This window comes from Archocentrus centrarchus, chromosome 10 (genome assembly GCF_007364275.1).
Source record: "Archocentrus centrarchus isolate MPI-CPG fArcCen1 chromosome 10, fArcCen1, whole genome shotgun sequence".
Classification (NCBI taxonomy): domain Eukaryota; kingdom Metazoa; phylum Chordata; class Actinopteri; order Cichliformes; family Cichlidae; genus Archocentrus; species Archocentrus centrarchus.
Genome location: NC_044355.1, coordinates 6,678,972 through 6,697,143, shown reverse-complemented (window position 1 = coordinate 6,697,143; position 18,172 = coordinate 6,678,972). Strand labels below are relative to the sequence as shown.

General features: G+C 39.8%; 1 protein-coding gene across 1 annotated transcript in view; it reads left to right on the top strand.

Moving 5' to 3' along the window:
* LOC115786398 (fibroblast growth factor receptor-like 1) overlaps positions 1-9,047 on the top strand; it is a 71,990-nt gene extending 62,943 nt beyond the window's left edge. The window contains 6 exon segments of the mRNA XM_075074400.1: positions 4,602-4,889; positions 7,382-7,554; positions 7,643-7,823; positions 8,626-8,716; positions 8,718-9,028; positions 9,031-9,047. Of these exon segments, the coding sequence (XP_074930501.1) occupies positions 4,602-4,889; positions 7,382-7,554; positions 7,643-7,823; positions 8,626-8,716; positions 8,718-9,028; positions 9,031-9,047 (1,061 nt within the window).
* The last annotated feature ends 9,125 nt before the right edge of the window (positions 9,048-18,172 follow it).

The following is an 18,172-nucleotide window of genomic DNA, read 5'->3' as shown; positions in this document are numbered from 1 at the left end:
ATGAGAAACAAGCTTAGAAGTGAAACCTGAGACAGCTTGTGTAACAAGTACAGTAGCCGATTGTACAATAAACACCTTGCAGACTGTCAAGAGGGGAAATGGTGAGGGTTTCTGCCCACACACAGACACACAAATACGCACAGGCACACATCGGGGTGGCTGTTTGTGTAAGTAATTGGCTCTGACAGAGGGGAGAGCAGGCTATTTGTGTGAGGTGTGATTTGGGTGTATGCATTCCTTCCTCCCCCCCCCTCCCAAGAGTTCCTGGACCCTCTTGTCACGTAGCTTAACCCTTCTTTCTTTGCTTGTTGTTATCACTTTATCAAACTCTTTTACCTCCCCCTCCTCCTTCTTTTTTCTCTGTCATAAATGTCGGTGCAGACACACTTCTGCTGTGCTCCTGTTTCCCTTTACACAGTTATACACTTGCCTCTGTGTAATCAGTCAAACACCCCAACCTATTTATTTAAATATCGACATAAGTGCTTGCTCCTGTGTTTACAGAACCTTTTATTGCACATTATCTAAACTGACTAATAAATCTTTTTAATTACATATCCTAACCCAACAGTAATCTTTTGTTTTGTTTGTTTTGTTTTCTACAGTTTAATAGAATTACATGAAAAGCAAAGATAATGGAAGCACAAGTTAGTTTTTTTCAGACATGCAGATGCATGAAAACTTTGTATTGCAGGATTCTGTGCCCATAAAACCAATGGTATCAAAATAAATCAATCATAAGGTACTGGATACACTGATAATAGGCCATCATCTGTCATACAGACTGATATTTACTGGGAGAAGAAAAATAGCCCTTTAAATGGCAAAAGAGAAGAATTATGGGGTGTCAGTATATGTTGCCACTGTAATTTAATTTTAACCGTGTGTTAGTTAAATTAAAAAATCCAAGTAGTTGCAAATTAAAGAAACTGAGAAGAGTAGAATTCAAGCTAACTTTCAATAAGCTGTAAATCAAAATCCAAACGGTTTTCTATAAGCACCCAAGTCTTAATGTCATCTTATTAACAGAGGGCTAAATTGAGATCATAATTGTTTGGTTAAAAAAATAAATAGATTTCTAGAAACAAGTCTGTTTTTGAACAGGAGTCAGTTGGAGCCAGCCACTAGTTGTAACATCAATAATTTAAGGTTTATGTATGATTTTAAGTGGCTTTTTTATTCTTTTGGTCTTTCTGTCTTTAAGTTAGAAAAGATTAACTCCCTCCTATACTATACTGATATAGACGGTATCAGTCTTACCATCAGTAAAGAATTAAGCCGTTAAAACCCCACCAAAGTCTAAATCCTAACCTAAATCTTTACTTAAATCTAACCCTAACTTATTTTAACCCTACACAAGTCCTCACCAGAACTACTCAAGTTAGGAAATTCCCTCATTATCTCCTCTATCTTGGTACAGTATCTAAAATCCGTGCTGGATTTCATACGGCTCTTTTTGTCCCTCGCACGCACACTCCGTCTCACAGTCTCTCTCCTACTTTCAGTCGCTGTCTGATCAAAGGCAGTCAGTCGGAGGGTCAGCAGTATTTTTACACTGTGAAGTGTGGCGCTGAAGTGGCCCCTGAGACTCAGAACAAGCCTGCCCTTTTGCTCACTCTGGCTCTCACCTTCTCCCCTCTCCCCTTTCTCGATCGTGATTTCTTTAGTTCGCCCTTGCTGCTCCCTCCTCTGTTTTTCTTTCTTTCTGCTTGTTCATGTGCCCTCTCTTTTACCTTTGCTTTTTATTGTTTTAACTCGGCCTCTTTATCTTTGCTCTCAACTTTTTTTTTTTTTTTTTTAATCATCACTTCAAGTTTTATTTGTCTGTTTTGGCGATCTGTCAGTCTTCTGTAGGTGCTAACCCTAATGTGAACCACTTTTTGCTTTTCATCTGTTTTCCTCTTAACTAGTGTTTGATTTGGTTCATCTTAGACAGCATAAATCAGTTTATTTCCATTACACCTTGCTGTATTCTATTCATGCTCCAGTCTCATCTTTATCCAGTCTAGTTCAACTGAACTTTATTTTTGGCTCTTTACTATACTTAACCATTATTTACAATCTAAGCCAATGCACCGGCTGAATTTCTTTAATCATCAAAAGCTGGATGTTAAAACTATGAATCATTGTCTCATCCACGTTACTTTCCTCACTCTTTGTTAGATCTGTTGACCCTTCTCTAGTCACAGCTCAGCTGTGGTCCAGTAGCTTTCCTCAGACTCAGGGAGCACAGAGGTGAGACTTAAAAGCCTTTCCGGTATGTTTGTTTTGTCATCCTGCCCAGCTTCAGCCCTGTCGGCATAGAGGTATGTTTCCACTGAGTAATGCGGCTGTACTGAAATCTCCTAATTTGAGAGCACAAACCCGTCACATAACTCTTCTCCCTGTTTGTTTATCCAGAGCTAGAATAATAACTGTGTCTAAAGAAAGAGATGAAACTGCAGTAGTTCGGGGTGATTTACCGTCCCGGTTGATGGCTATCTGCTTTGGCTAAAATATGAGGGCTGTAAAATCAAGCGCTCCTGTGAATAATTTCCTCTCCTGCCTACTGTGTAATTTTTTTCTTCTTTGATCTCTTTTCACTGATTGTTGTATATTTTAAATAGGATATGCATGTCTGAATAGACTAGACTGGAGTATTGTCCAGCCATGACATTTTTGTTTGTGCTAAATGGAGTTAAGTTATGCATTTGGTGGACGGATGTGGATGTTGAATAGCTTTATGCATGGAATGAATGGATGTTTGGTGTGATGCTAGGTCACTGTCTGGCTTTTTATGACTTGTGTATTCATAACCCAGTATTTGAAGTGTGACACAGTTGTGTAGCTTGCTTTTTTGGTTGTTACAGTATGTTCTCATGGACGCTTGGTTTCAAGTCCAATACATGACCTTTTTTGTTGGAGTAGGAGAGGGGGTACAAATGCAGAACGAGAGATCTTGGATCAGTGGAAAAATGTGTGTGCATTTTCAGTGATGTAAGTCTTCTGTGTGCGGAAAAGAGGAAGTGATTCAATTTTTTTCTTAAACAAAACAATTTGGGTTTATTACAGCAAATTACACTGTATATACCAAGAGGCACGTTGCCATATGTTGTTACAGCACAACATGGAATTCCTGGCACTGCCCAAAGCAATGACCTCAGTCTGCTTTACGCTCCACACACTGCAAAAAATTCTCCATCACTCACTAAGCCTCAGTCATTGTTCAGTTTAATTTTCCTTGTTTATAAACTTCATGAAGTACTTGGAATGCAGCAAGTAAAAACAGAAGCCCTTTCACACCAGGCTTGAATGCTGGTGTATAGACGCAGATCATTATTAACAGCAAAATTGTTGATTTCGTGGTGCATAATGGATGATTATGCACAGGTTCTGACTGTTTGATGGGCACGAAATGAATCTGTAATCTTGATTAGCTGCTGCAGATATCTACATGTACAAACAGGGGTTTGTGCATCGACTGTAAAACATCAGGATGAGAGACCACAACTCACAAGTTATAAATCCAAGCAAACATTTGTAATAATAAAAGGTTTTTAACAGCCCCTTGAGTGCTTTAGGCTAACAGCTTTAATTATCCAGAGATGGTTATTCTATCGTTGCAGTTCAAAATATGTGGAACATAAAGATAAATAATAAACCTGTAGCTGGAATGTTTCTCAACCCCCTTTCTGTATCACAAACTGTCAGGTAACATGACTCTGATTGGTATTAATGTTTAACTCTTTACCCCTTGGATGCCTACTAGGAGTAACTCTTGTTTATCTTTTCTGAACTGAGAAGTTTGTCATACTTCAGACCTGCTTCCAGAACAAAATGACTCAATATAATGCGCTATATTGTAAGGTAAAGACCCTAGAATAATTACAGAGAAAACCTAACAGTCAAAACAACCCCCTATGAGTAAGCACTTGGTGAAAGTGGAAAGGAAAACTCCCTTTCAACAGGAAGAAACCTCTGATGGAATCAGGCCCATAAACGTGATCAAAAAGGAAAATTTTAAGCTTAATCTTAAAAATAGAGAGGGTGTCTGTCTCCCGTATCCAAAGTGGGAGCTGGAACCAGATCCCACTTTGGGGCCTGAAAGCTGGGGCCTGAAAGCTGAAGGCTCTGCCTTCCATTCTACTCTTAAGTATCCCAGGAACCACAAGTAAGCCAGCAGTCTGAGAGTGCTCTGTTGGGGTGATACAGTACTATGAGGTCTTTAGGAGAAGATGGGGCCCGATTATTCAAGACCTTGTATGTGAGGAGAAGGATTTTAAATTCAATTCTGGATCCAACAAGGAGCCAATGAAGAGAAGCCAAAATGGAGGAATATGCTCTCTCTTTCTAGTCCCTGTCAGTACTCTAGCTGCAGCAGAGAATGCCTGTAAATCTACTCTGTAAGCATTTACTTCTACTAATAAGTGAGTCTGTAGCAGATCATGTGCCCCATCTGCAGCTGACTAAGAGAGAGAAATAAAGTGTTTATCTTTGTATTGAAATCTTCTGAATTGAAATATTTATCTAGAGGTGTTTAACATCAAGCTTCATTTCCCCCTCTCTAATTACAGTTATCATTATTTTGTTTTCTCTTGCTACCTTCTTCTTTACACTTGCAGTTCGCCGTTTCACCCAGCCAGCAAAGATGAGGAAACGTGTCATTGCACGCCCAGTAGGCAGCTCCGTGCGCCTGAAGTGCACGGCAAGTGGTAATCCTCGCCCTGACATTGTCTGGTTGAAGGACAACAGGCCACTGGTAGACGAAGAAAGTGGAGCAGGAGGGGAACAGAAGAAGAGGTGGACTCTAAGTCTGAAGAACCTGATGCCAGAGCACAGTGGGAAGTACACCTGCCACGTCTCCAACAGAGCAGGAGAGATCAACGCCACCTACAAAGTGGAAGTCATACGTGAGTCACTGAGAGGGAGAAACTAAATGCTTGGTCTCAGGGGTATAGATTAGCTCGAATTGTCAAAGTTTCTAAAATTGTAAACCACAATTTCAACATTGGTAGCCATTAGTTGAAGCCTGGTGTGAGGGAGTATTTTCAAAATGTACTATCATGCTTCTTAAAATAGCAGAGACCTTCCGCAAAGGTCAGAATGCTATTACAGTATAAACAGTGCTAGTAAATAACTCATCACTTGCTTACTGTCAGTATGTAGTGTGATAGAACAATGGCAACTCAAGGTCCAAGTACAAGATTTTCTGGAGATTTTACAGGCTTCATCAGATATAGAGATAATGTTATTCTTTATTCTACTTGAGTAGATGTTTGATGAAGCTGAAAAAAAGACTAAATGAGACAATAATATAAATGAATGAGGAGTAAAACACAGGACTGTAGAGGGCAGTGGCTCAGTGAACCAGGGAAGGTCCCCCACATCAGCCTGCTGTACATGAAAACAGCACAACTAAGGGATGGCTCACAGTCACCAGAGCCAGCCTTAAATGTGAGTTTTACATTAAAAAGAAAGTTTTAAAGCCATTCGTAAAGGTAGAGAAGAGGGTGTTTCCTCCTGGGAGGTGGTTCTGCAGGTGAAGAGCTAAATGTGTATTTTATGCAGCTACATGCGGTCATCTCATGGCGTGACATATCAGAAAGCAAATTCTTGGGAATGTGGTGTGCAAGTTTTTTAGAATTCCTGCTGTTATATTCTAAACCAGCAGGAATGCCTGTCTCTCTCTCTCTCTCTCTTCTCTCTCTCTCAAACAATAATACACATTATGCTGTATACGTCATCATTTTACTGAAAGGCCAGTGTGACTAAATAGCAGGGTTTGAAATGGGTTTTGTTTCCAGTCTCACTCGCAGTACAGTGATTATCCGGAATGTCTAAGATCATATGATCGAGATCACTGTAATTAACTTTTCAGCCATTTAAATGATTTGTTGTCAAAGAGTCTGCTGCCAGGGAGCAATCTCTCATGCTTGGAAAGGAGTGTAGACTGTATTTAAAGAGAGAGACATTAAGATTCTTGTCATCAGCAGATTTCACTTATAATGATTTGTAAGATGGAAGTGTTAACTTGTGCCAACAACTAATCAGTGTAAATCATTTGGAAATCCTGACAGCAAATCTTTTATTAATTACATTCATGTCATTTATATTTTACTGGATAAAAAGTGCTCCCATTTGAGCAGGTGCTGGCTTATCACTAAGAAAAGAAGTTTATTCAGAAGTATTCTTTCAGTGGCATTTATTGATCCCCGCTAGTGTTATCAGTAAACATCATTCCAACAAGTTAAAAACGTTCAGCGAGTTTTTCAGGTTGGATGGTGAACCGGTTTTAGTCTCGTTACTGCTGAGGGTCGACTGTGCGTTATGAGGAGTTGTGGGTGTTTTGTGATGTATCGGGTTGTGTTGCAACGCTGATCGATTTAATGCTGAGGTGTTTGGTGGTGAGATGGTGTCGGTTTTGTGTGTCTGTGTGCGCATAACTGTGTGTAACCAAATGTTACAGCTCCATTGAGAGGCTCAAACTAGCCCTCTGCACTCTCGCTTTACTTCACACATCTGTTCTGTATTAAACTACAGCTGTGGTCACACACACACACACACACACACACACAAGCACATATAAAATAAGAAGAAAGTAAATCAAGCCTCCGCTTGCTTAGGTCAGATGTGACATTTTCTCTATCAGTTGAAATTCATCCAAATGTCGGTCATTCCATGCTGGAGTACAGTACAGCAGGAGCATAAATTATGAGATGGTTGTGGGTAAATTCATCTGCAGGACTGCCACTCTAGTACGAAATCTGATCATGTGTTTCCTCTGTATTTACAGTAAATGTAGTTGGTCTGAGTTTGCTCACCTTGAGTCTCTGTTGTTACATTAATATTTTTAAAATCTGTACCAGTGCACATGCATGGAAAACAATCAAGAAAATGAAGCCAGCACTGCATGCTCTTTGTTGAATCTTAAACCTGTATACAACAGGAAAACATGCATGTCATTAACTCTGTTTGGTGTATACACCAGAAAATGTCTTTCTCACTCAGGGTTATGTTGCTCTATTAACAGATACTAGAAAAGAGATGATTATATATCTCTGTCAGGTATCTGTTTTCAGTGAACTGATAAAGAAAAAAACAGGAGCTGCAGATAAGTGATCTGTTTGTATATCGTTAGCAGACAGGGACGATGCAGGGGCGAGCTGAATACAACAAATAATCCTTTCTACACACATGATTACTCCCTCAGGCTTAATTTACTTGAAATAAATAGAATATAACACATACATGCTCTCCTGATTTAATTCTTATTAAAGCTCAATTTGACAATTTCCAAACTAAAATGATCAAACCATTTCACAGAATTGAATTAGAATCAATATTAAAAGTAGTTTCTGTTTATGTGTCTGCGCGTTTGTCTATTTTATGTCTCTTTCTTTAGAGCGTACCAACTCTAAACCCATCCTGACAGGTACTCACCCTGTCAACACCACTGTGGACTACGGGGGAACCACATCTTTCCAGTGTAAAGTCCGCAGTGACGTCAAGCCAGTTATCCAGTGGCTTAAACGAGTTGAACCTGGTGATGAAAAGAAATTTAACTCCACCATAGAGGTACAACAGACTCCTTATTCTGAAGCAAGTTAGTAACATTTGACTGAATTATTTTATGACTTTGCAGTTTGTATGGTTTTATTCCAAGGTCGGAGACTATCACTTTGTGGTCCTCCCTCCGGGAGACGTTTGGTCACGCCCCGACGGATCCTACCTCAACAAGCTGCTGATAACCAGAGCCAAGGAGGAAGATGCTGGCATGTACATCTGCATGGGAGCCAACACTATGGGCTACAGCTTCAGGAGTGCCTACCTCACTGTGCTTCCAGGTCAGAGGAAGAAACAAGGAAATTTGGTGCCTACAGAGAGAGCATTCTTAACACCTGCCTAATTTTGTTTAAGATACTTATGCACACTTTATTTAAATCCCTATAAACTTCATTTCACTCTCCAAATATCACTGTGTTCGTCTGCTATATGATATATTAACTGAAATTGCTGATCCGAACAACCAATGATTTATAAGGAAAAATCATGAAAATTATCAGGGGTGCCCAAACTTTTCGCATACCATGTATTTAGTGAATTAATATGTGGCGACCAAGACAAAATAAAATGAAAAATAAAACAGATGTTTATTGTCATTCGCCCAATTCTTTTCATTTCAGAGGATTTACTACATACTGGTGACACTTGGTCATGTTAATTCTCCTTTGCTGCACTTTGACATCAGTTCCTTACGTGTTTGAACATAGCTCACTGTGTTATTGTTCATGCACTAAAAGCATCCCAGCAATGTTATGTTCCCATCTAGCTACTGGAGCGCCACTGCTGACATGTGGTGTAGCAAACATGAATGATTTAGCACGAATGGAATAGATCGGACTCATAGATCAACCTGATCAAGCCTTTGAGTCTGCATCAAAGTAACATCCAATCTGCATTTCAGACTGATGCATCCCTACAGTCTGTTTGACTGACCTGAATTGTCACAAACCTCTGTCTGTAATATTACCTTCATCTAACAACATGCTAGCTTAGAACAATAAGCTAATGTGAAGTTAATTACCATGATACAGGTAGAGTGTCATAATTCCACTTGTCATTTGCTCTCTTATCTCTCCTCTGCAGACCGGAAGCCTCCACCCAACTCCATCCCTATACCAACATCCTCGAGCCTCCCCTGGCCCGTGATTATCGGAATACCAGCAGTCGTCGCCTTCACTTGGGCACTGCCTTCTCTGGTTCTGCCAGTCAAAACGCACCTGCTCCTCTTTCTTCGTCCATCCTTCTGCTCTCCCCGCTGCTCAGCGTCTGCCTGTGGCCAGCCGCGACCGAGCCTGCCCAACAGTCTCTCCTCAGCCAGCCAGCGGGGATAAAGACTGTCTTTCATATGAGGACTACGTTGCCCATCAGCAGCTGCTGCTGGCTCAGGGGGGCTCTGGATTGGCTCCCAAAATCTACCCAAAGATCTACACAGACATACATACACACACACATTCACATGTGGACGGGAAAGTGCACCAGCATCAGCACTTCATTACCAGTGTTAGCAGTGAGGCTAGTAGCAAGCTTTGGTGTTTCACGTTCAGCTCTTAATCGCAGCCACACTAACTGCTGGTATACAGAGCAAAGAACAAGGAAAGCACGTGCAAAAGACTGTACAAAAACCTGGGATCATACAACTCTGCCGCAGCCACGTGTTGCGTGGGAACGGACTTAACTCAAGAAAAGAGCAATGAAGAATGTAAAGAAAGATGGTCTTTATTTTTAGTCAACCTGGCATTCAGTTCAATCTATGAGGGTGGGAAAAATCCCCAGATCTGATTTATTCAAAGATTGATGATGTCACTTGTTTTACTTTTTGCTCAGAGGTCCTATTTGAAGACACAATTAACTGAGCAGTTTAAAGGTAACTTAAAACAACATTATATGTCTTTACCACAACCACACAGCCTCCTCAGTCACAGTACAAGAACAAGTCACTTTTACTACAAGATTTCAAATATAGCTACTTGTGTATATAAATGATTATGTGGTATTTAGCAGGCTACTTCCTGGTACTCTATAAAGAGCAGTGTAGCTTATGTGTAATGTAGTAGCTTCATTTCAGAGTGTATCTCGGACGTCAGCCCAGCTGAGCCATGAAAAACAAAAACTCAACTCAACTGTATCCACAACCCCAGCAAGGATTAGGGCTGCTTTTGTTTGCTTCTGCCAGGCTGACAGCTGCTCTGCTGAATCTCTGGCTGCTATCTGGATGCTCTGCAAGTTGCAGTTTTTCATCCTGTTTGTTGGACTTTAGATTTAAATAGATTTGAACCACTGTGGCTGTGGTGTGAAGTTTCAGAAAACAGACTGCAGAAGTAATCATTAGATCTGTTCCTGACAGGTATTATCACTGAAAGCTCCTTTACTTCCCAGATAATGGTGACATTTCCTGCTTTGCATTGTCATCTTTTTGTCCCCCCCCAAAGCTGTGCTGTCACCTACAAAACCCACCATCCTGATCAGGTAATGTTCAAATAAGGTAAACCAATGGGATGCATAATGAGATCAACTTGAATCAAATATACAGGTTTTATTTAGGAAGTTTAGAGCTGTATCTGCACTCCACGTGGCTCGACCTAAATAAAGTTTTAGGGACATGTTTGGTATTTTCCCTATTTGATTGCAAACCTCGCCATAATACTGCACACCGATGGTGCATCTATACAGGTGCTTTTTGGGGAGTTGATAAGACCTCTCCCAATGAATGTGAAGGGTTGAACTAGTCTAAGTTGTACTTTTTTCATTTTCCTTTAACCTTTCTTCCACTTTTAAGTTTGAATCACTGACCTTTTTCATTCCTTTTAATACACAGAATTCTGTAGGCTTAGCTGTTTTTATATACTCATCTTTAAATTAACCTGGGTAGAGGTCTAATTGGGTAGATTACCTGGAAACCAGCAGTCACTTTCAGTAAAGCAATCAGAACAATTAGAAACACACATGAAGCATGACATGTTCCTTTTTTCACAGTACAGTAGAGGACACCACCTTTTCTCCTTTATCTGAATGTCTTTTATACCTCAGTGCTCCTAGTAGGGGGGTAAGGGTGTTTACCCGCACCCCCAAAATAAAATAATTTACCCTTTAATAGAACATCAAAGAAAAGCAGCTGCAGCGAACATTAACACACAGCAAGTTTCAGCAGATTCTCTTTTGCTTTTTTTTTTCCTCAGGTATCCATCTCTGTGTCTGCTCATGAATCTGACCACTTCATAAAACTGTGTGTAAAATGATATGCTAAGATAAGATTTAGGTTTCAGGGTTTTACATTATAGTGCTCACTGAGAGGCACGTTCAGCCGTGCGTCTGGTTGAAACAGTGGGGTGACTCTGTCCAGAAGAGTATAAATGTAAAAAAAAGAGCTTTCATGTGGAATATGAATCATACTCTATGCCTGCCATGACAGTTTGTATAAAAGCAACATTTCTCTCTGCAGTTCCTCCTTAGGGCTTAACAAATACAACAGTGAGAACTTTACAAGGAAATGATTTATCGGAATCACCTGGTAACTTTAATGCTAGTTCTTCACAATTTTTTTTGCACATAAACCTTTAATCTCAAGAATGACAATGTACAAATATATTTTTATAGAGAATACTATACTCTTGTGTATATTTTTATATTACTCACTGGTATGCCTGTCCTGACTAAGGACTAGTTGCCTGCAGTGCTTTAAGTTAACGCATATAGAACCAACCACTAGTTAAGCCTCCAGTTGCTTTCTAAGTTTTAACACACCTGAAAATGACTTCAATACTTTTGGCAGGTATTCTACACAGTTATTCAACTTTTAGAACATACTGTGTACATCAAACAGCCTGCATATCCCTGTGAAGCTGTCCTGAAACATATTCAGACACCCAAGAATCCCGAGAACACAGTATCGCCCTTCCAGTGAGGTCCCGCTTTTATTTATAGGCTTAATGAATGAAATCACGGACATCAAAGAAACATTTTTATTTTGCTGTCTAAATGACTGTGATACAGTTGAAAAGGGATTTTGTTTAAATTCCTTTCTAGCAGCAGCTTTAACAGAAAATATCATTTGAAATATTTCAGTTCCTTGGTTGCAGAAATCGTTTTCCTTTTACTCTGAGCTGTGTGAACTTTACTGTTTTTCTTCTTGTATTGGATCAGTAACCTTTCCTTCAGTCACTGTTACCTGTTACATACATCAAAGCTAATCAACTGCCAATAGACTGACTGTGTATATGCACACTCACCACTAGTATGTACATGGAATAATATTATGTGTTGAAATATAAACAATGTTAGATGATTTAGTCAGAGTGGTTTGGACCATACAGAAGCTCTTGCAGCACATTGGCCCACAAACATTGTAAATGCTAAAGATAGAAAAAGAGAGTGTGCTTCTAATTTATTTTATTTTGACTTGTTTTTTTTTGTATAATTGGGCATTATACTGCATGAATTGATTTTGTGTTCTAGTCCTAATGTAAGCTATGTAGCAAATACCACTTTCGTGTCCTTGTAAGATACTGTATTTATACGTGCTGGCAAAATATACAAAGTTTTATCGATAATCTTTATATCGACAATCTTGTACAGTCTATTGTCATTTAGTTTAAAAATTATTTCTTCTTATTGTAATCTGTGTTATTGTTGCCATTAAAAAAAAAGTAGACTCTGACTGATAATTGTCTTTGTTCTTAAAGATTCACTTGTGTTTCGCAATCCGGCACTGAAATGCATTCACCTTCTGTGCTGCTGCATCCAATTTCTCTCACATAGACACGACAGGGATTCCAGTTTAGTCCAACACAATGCCTTCCAGCACCATGGGACTGTCTTTAAGTGAATGTCCTTCTCTAAATAGTCTAAGCTCTTCGGTTGTGTGAGCTCAGCCAGCGTTTCATCTGTCAACATGTCTGTCTGGAGAGATGACAGACAGACAAGCATTGCGTGCAGATGGAGGGTGTGAAGGCGCAGTGCTCTCTGCTCTCTGACTCACCAGAAGAGGAAGATGATGACAGAAAACACTGCTGAAAGGATGGGCAATGCTAACGGGTGGAGACGGCCGCAGGGCAGGACGTGAGTACAAAGTAAGTTTTAAGCAGTGTTCGGTTCCATCTCTGATGTTTTCCTGCTGTGAAAGACCTGACTGCTGATACATTTGAGTATCTGTGGGTGGCATTTTTAAATTCATTCTGTTGAGAATTGGCGACAGGCACTATCATGCACCTAAGGCTTCCCAGCAACCATAAAACCAATTAGATTTTTTATTTATTTTCTTATTTGATGTTTGGGCACCAGAATAAGCTGTTGAGACAACAGTGGAATATTAGTCTTATAAAGTTAGTAAGTTGTGTTTGTGAACACTTGACTATTTATACACCCTGCCACATTGTTATTCTGTGTGTTTGTGTCCACCTGATGAATTTAATGCTCATGGTTCACAATTCAAAATTATCCTTGTTCATCTTATATTGTTCATCCACTGTCTGAAACAAGCCATTTTGGCTCCTTTCCCCATTAAGACTATCCACCCTTTAAGTCAGCTTTCTTGATTGGCCGCCCCTCACAAACAGAAGGGATGAAACTTCTGAGCTCACAGCCAAATCTGTGTGCCTGAGAACAACATTAGGTATATCGTAGGGTATCCCATCTCACTGACAAACACAGAGCAGAAAAAAAACTGAAATGGCACATTTAGAGAAGGCTGAAGCCTTAATTTCAGAAGCGGTTGATGTGTGTGTGGGGTGATTTGGGGGGTGCTAGTGAACTAACTCAAGCACCAAAGGTGCAAAGCTGAGAAGACCTGCAGATTCAAGGGTTCATTTTCTGTGGGTCCATCACTAAACCCACTACATTTTGGCATTACATGCAGCCATCTAAGCCATTTTTAATGTTATAGTACAAATCAGTTTAGTTTTAGTTTTAGTCAGTAGTTTTTCTATAAAGAGAAGCTGACTTTAAGGCCCCCTGTTCACTTGCAGCATTTGATTTTTAAATAAATTGCTGCTGTAAGCCAGCTAATCTTCTGCTGTTTATTATAATGACACCAGCTTGAAACCAGCTTGTGCTTGAACTATAAAAAAGTACTCCCCGTCTGCCAGTGCATTTTACACAGGAAAAGATTACTAGAAAAAAAGAGATTCAACACGGGTGATGAATTTATCTACAAATTACATATCACATAAAAACATTTAAATGTTTCCTCTTAGAGAGAGTTATACGTGAATGAACATCAAAATGAAACTGAATATATACATTTTGGTCTCCTTGTCTTGAGTCAGATTAGAATATTTATTACAGAGTGAGCAGGATGTTGTTGGTGGATATTACATGTGGAAGGAAATGGGAGGAAAATGGTTAAAAAAAAACAACGAAAATATACGGAGAATGAAAATACCTCACAGGAATTTGCTGTTTTGAAATTTTGCAGTAATCAGCAGTTACCCATGTACATATGACCTTATCCAGGGATTTCCAAATCCTGGATCCCTAACAGATTCATGACAGCTGTGAAAGATGTATTCCTTAATGTGAGACGAGAGCATTAACAAAATTTAAAGGGTTTAATGTCAGTGATGAAAATATTACATTTGATATCACTGACATTAAACCCATGTTTTTTTCTTCTTATCTGAGAGACTAACCTTTTCCTGTGTGTGTGTGTGTGTGTGTGTGTGTGTGTGTGTGTGTGTGTGTGTGTGTGTGTGTGTGTGTGTGTGTGTGTGTGTGTGTGTGTGTGTGTGTATGAGTGCGTGCATGTGCTTTAGTTTGATTGACTTGAAGAGTTAGGGAGAGGAACATGGGAGGACAGACAAGGGAGAAAAGATAAAGCGAAATGAGGAGGAGAAGGATGACACTGAGCTGAGCTGCTGATAGATGTGCTGAGCTCACTGGTGTTCTCTGATGAGAGGAGATGAGATCAGTGAAGAGTGTGGAAGTGTGAGAGGAAAGAAATGTGCAACAGGAAGGAAGATAAAAATGCCACTGAGGCCAGATACCTTCTGTCCCATCTGTCCTTTCATTGAATATCATTTAAATACCATAAACACGTCAGTTTTTATTGATTTATATCAAAATGCATGTTTTTTTTTAATTCTCAAAATCATTAACAATGTTTTTACTTTCAGTTTTAAAAAAAATCCAAAATTTTTAACTTTTAGCACTTTGCATTCAATGCATGAATTTTGCTTTAAAGATACAATTTGTGTGACTGAAACATAAAAATATTGTGTAACAGAAACCTGTTCCACGAGAAGAGAGACTATCCTGTTAAAACATATGTGGAAAGTCTCTAAATAAACTGAGTATAAACATTGTTACAATAATGAGACAAAAACAGATGAAAAGATTTGGTATATTATCTTAAAATCTGTTCAGATTTTTCAGTTCAAGTTGATTTTCTGATGATTGGCCAGGATATTTTACCCTACATGTGTGTACAGTTAGGTTCTCAATGACACAGTTGTATTTTTGCCTCCGTTCACCACCACAGTGCATTCTAAATCAAATAATAAAGATGTGATTGAAGCGCAGACTTGAAAAGTATTGCATTGACTGTCAGTAAGTGAAAAACATGCTCCATTGGGTTGGGATCAGGTGACTGACTTGGCCATGGAAGAATATCCCATTTCTTTGCCTTGAGAAATATGTTTGTTTTCCAGAACGGCTCTTTTAGATGTTCTCTGGCAAAGTCTAATCTGGGCTTCTTGTTCTTGAGTGTAGCCAGTGGTTTGGACCTTGTGGTAAACCCTCTGTTTTTACATTCATGAAGGCGTCTCTTGATTGTAGACCTTGACAATGACACATTTATCTCCTGGAGTGTGTTCTTGACTTGGCTAGATGTTGTGGCGGTTATCCTAACCTTGGAAATAATTCTCCGATCATCCAGTTTAGTTCTTTTGGTGCTACTGTGCATTACTTCTTTTTAAGAATGTACCAGATTGTTTATTTGGCCACTCCTAAAGTTTTTCTGTCTCTGATAAGTTAATTTAGATTTTTCAGCATTCTTCACTTGCATTACCTTCTCTTTGGACTTCATATCAAGAGTTCCAGTGAACAGCTACCAAATGTAATTTCAGCACCTGAAATAATGAAGAAATAGCCAATTACTTTTGAAAATGGAGGTTTGTGTAAACATTTCCAAACAGTTAAATTGCTTGAATCAAAGATGAAACTCTGCACTTCAGTAACATCTTGACTGTTTGATTTAAAATCGGCTGTTGTGGTGTACAGAGCCAAAATCAACCTAAAAAGTCACAGAGGGCTGTTCTTCCATCACAGAGGTCACTAACCTGTTCAGTCTTGATGCTTTTTACATACATGACTCACAAGCTGTAAATCCTATCACAGTGCTTTTAATATTCTAAAGAAATCCACACTGGGAACTGCATTTCCTTTCTTTTACATTACACACACACACACACATACACACACACACACACACACACACACAAATAATAATGATAATAATCAGCACTGAGATTTGTGCCTCTTTTTGGCTATAGTATTTAAACATAACAGGTCTTTTGTTTTTACGAGTAGAGTTAAACTGGTGAAAATATTGTTTAAAAAATGCTTTACATAAAAGGATCCTACAAAAAAATAGAGCAGAAAAAGGGGTCTTTGGATGAATTTTATAATTCAAAGAAATTTTTCAGAGAATTAAAACTTTACCATTTTGGATTGATTCTGGTTTGAAGGTTTTTCTTCTCCTGTACAGGTCTCTTAAGTCAATTTTTCTCTTTTTTTACATGATTCTTCAGTGAGTATTTCTAGTTTTCTAGCTGTACCATGTAAATAGTTTGCCTTTGTCTTATTTTTTCCAAGCCCAGTTTTCTTACCTCGTGACACAAACACTCTGAGCATACTTCATCCAGCCAACAGAATGGCTACATCTTGACGTAAACTTGTCCATTGGTGCTGCATGTTTGGACCTTCCTACCTTGTGGTTTTGTTGGATCCTTTGTTTTCTGGTGGAGGTTTCTGCTATGTGGTTGGATGGTTTAAAGGGTGTTAACCCAGAGAGGAGATGCCTGGGTATTTGAGTCAACAACAGCTGCGGTTGGTGATGAAGAGAAACTGTCCAAAGAGCTTTTTTGCATCTTTTTAGTGTGAAAGGAGTGCTCAGGTGAATGGAGTCAGTGACCATGAAGGGCCCTCTCTCACATATACACACATCCACCTGGGAAAAACCACATGCATAATATCTGCTCATAGAAACCTGGAAGATACCTATACATCTGCACACTCGCCTGGACAAGAGTAATGGTAAAGTTCATGTGCAACATGTGTACACAGCTACTTACCGTTGAGTTTGCACACACATGCACAAACACAAAAGCACAGATATATGCAGCCATCGAACACACACACACACACATGCACACACTCACAGATGGGAACAACACAGACACCTGGCTAGCATTGAAGCGCTGTTCTGTTTGCATACCTCTCCCTTCCTAATCATCCTCCACACAGCCACAAAGCCACCATTAAAACTAAGAAAACAAAAACACAATAAGAGGGCAACAGGCGGCTTCCATCCTTCTTCCACCCATCCCTCCCTTCCACTATTCCTCCCTTTTCTCTCTGTCTCTCTGTACTGAATGTTTACCTTCCCTTGTGAAAAGAGAGGGATGTGGACAGGCAGGGTGAGAAAAGAAAGAAATCTGGCCGAGGGGAAGGGAGCCAAAGTCTTTAAAGTCTGCCACAGAGCCGTGACAAAAGCCTCCTAATCTCAGTGTTGTCTTTCGGCCCCTTTTTCTGCCTTCACATCCTGCCAAGTTTGTGTCTGCATGTGTGTTCATGGAGAGTAAAAGAGGGGAAGAAACTAACAGGGCACCAATGCACGCGCGTGTGTGTGTGTGTGTGAGTATTTTTAAAAGAGCAGTCAAAGTAAGATAGTGCGTGCTGGTGTGAAAATTTGAGTGTGTGAGTCCATGTTTGTGTGTACGACGGGAAAGGAATCTTTCCATAGTCGTGCTGACATCGCTCAAGCATACATAGGGCAGTTGAAGGAGGCCCCTTTCCAAAGGCAACAGCCGCCTTCACATGTGGGATGCCTGTGTGCATGTGTGTTGAAGAATATATGAGTGGACTAGGTCACCAGTCCTCACCTGTTTCTCTCTCACTCATAAGCCCCCTATTCAACTCTCTTCCGCCAAAATGCCACAAAAGTTCCTGTGGGTGTGTGCTTGTATGTGTATGTGCAACAATTCTTCAATCACATCCTCTTTACCCTCTCCAAAAAAAGCAGTTGTGAATAGACGTTTGTGTGTGTGAGTGCACATGTGTGTGTGCATACTTGAATTACTCATGTTATGGGGACATAAAACCATTTACACAGTCACACTGAAGGGGCTAAGTTCCCTGCGTAACATATATCATTAGTGTAAGGCAAGTTGTGGTTAGGGCATGTCCCCTGGAAATGAGCATAAGTCAAAGTAATGCCGTCTAAACTGATGGAAGCACGACCGCATATGTGTGTGTGTTTGCTTGCTTGTGTGAGTATTTGTGTGCGAGTGACCTCCTCAGCGTCCCTTCCTCATCCTGCAGATCCCTATCTGTGGCAGCTGTGGTCCACAGACCTTCACACTCAGCAAAGGAATGCATGATGGAGCCTTCGAGAGGCATAAAAGGCAGAGATGGACTA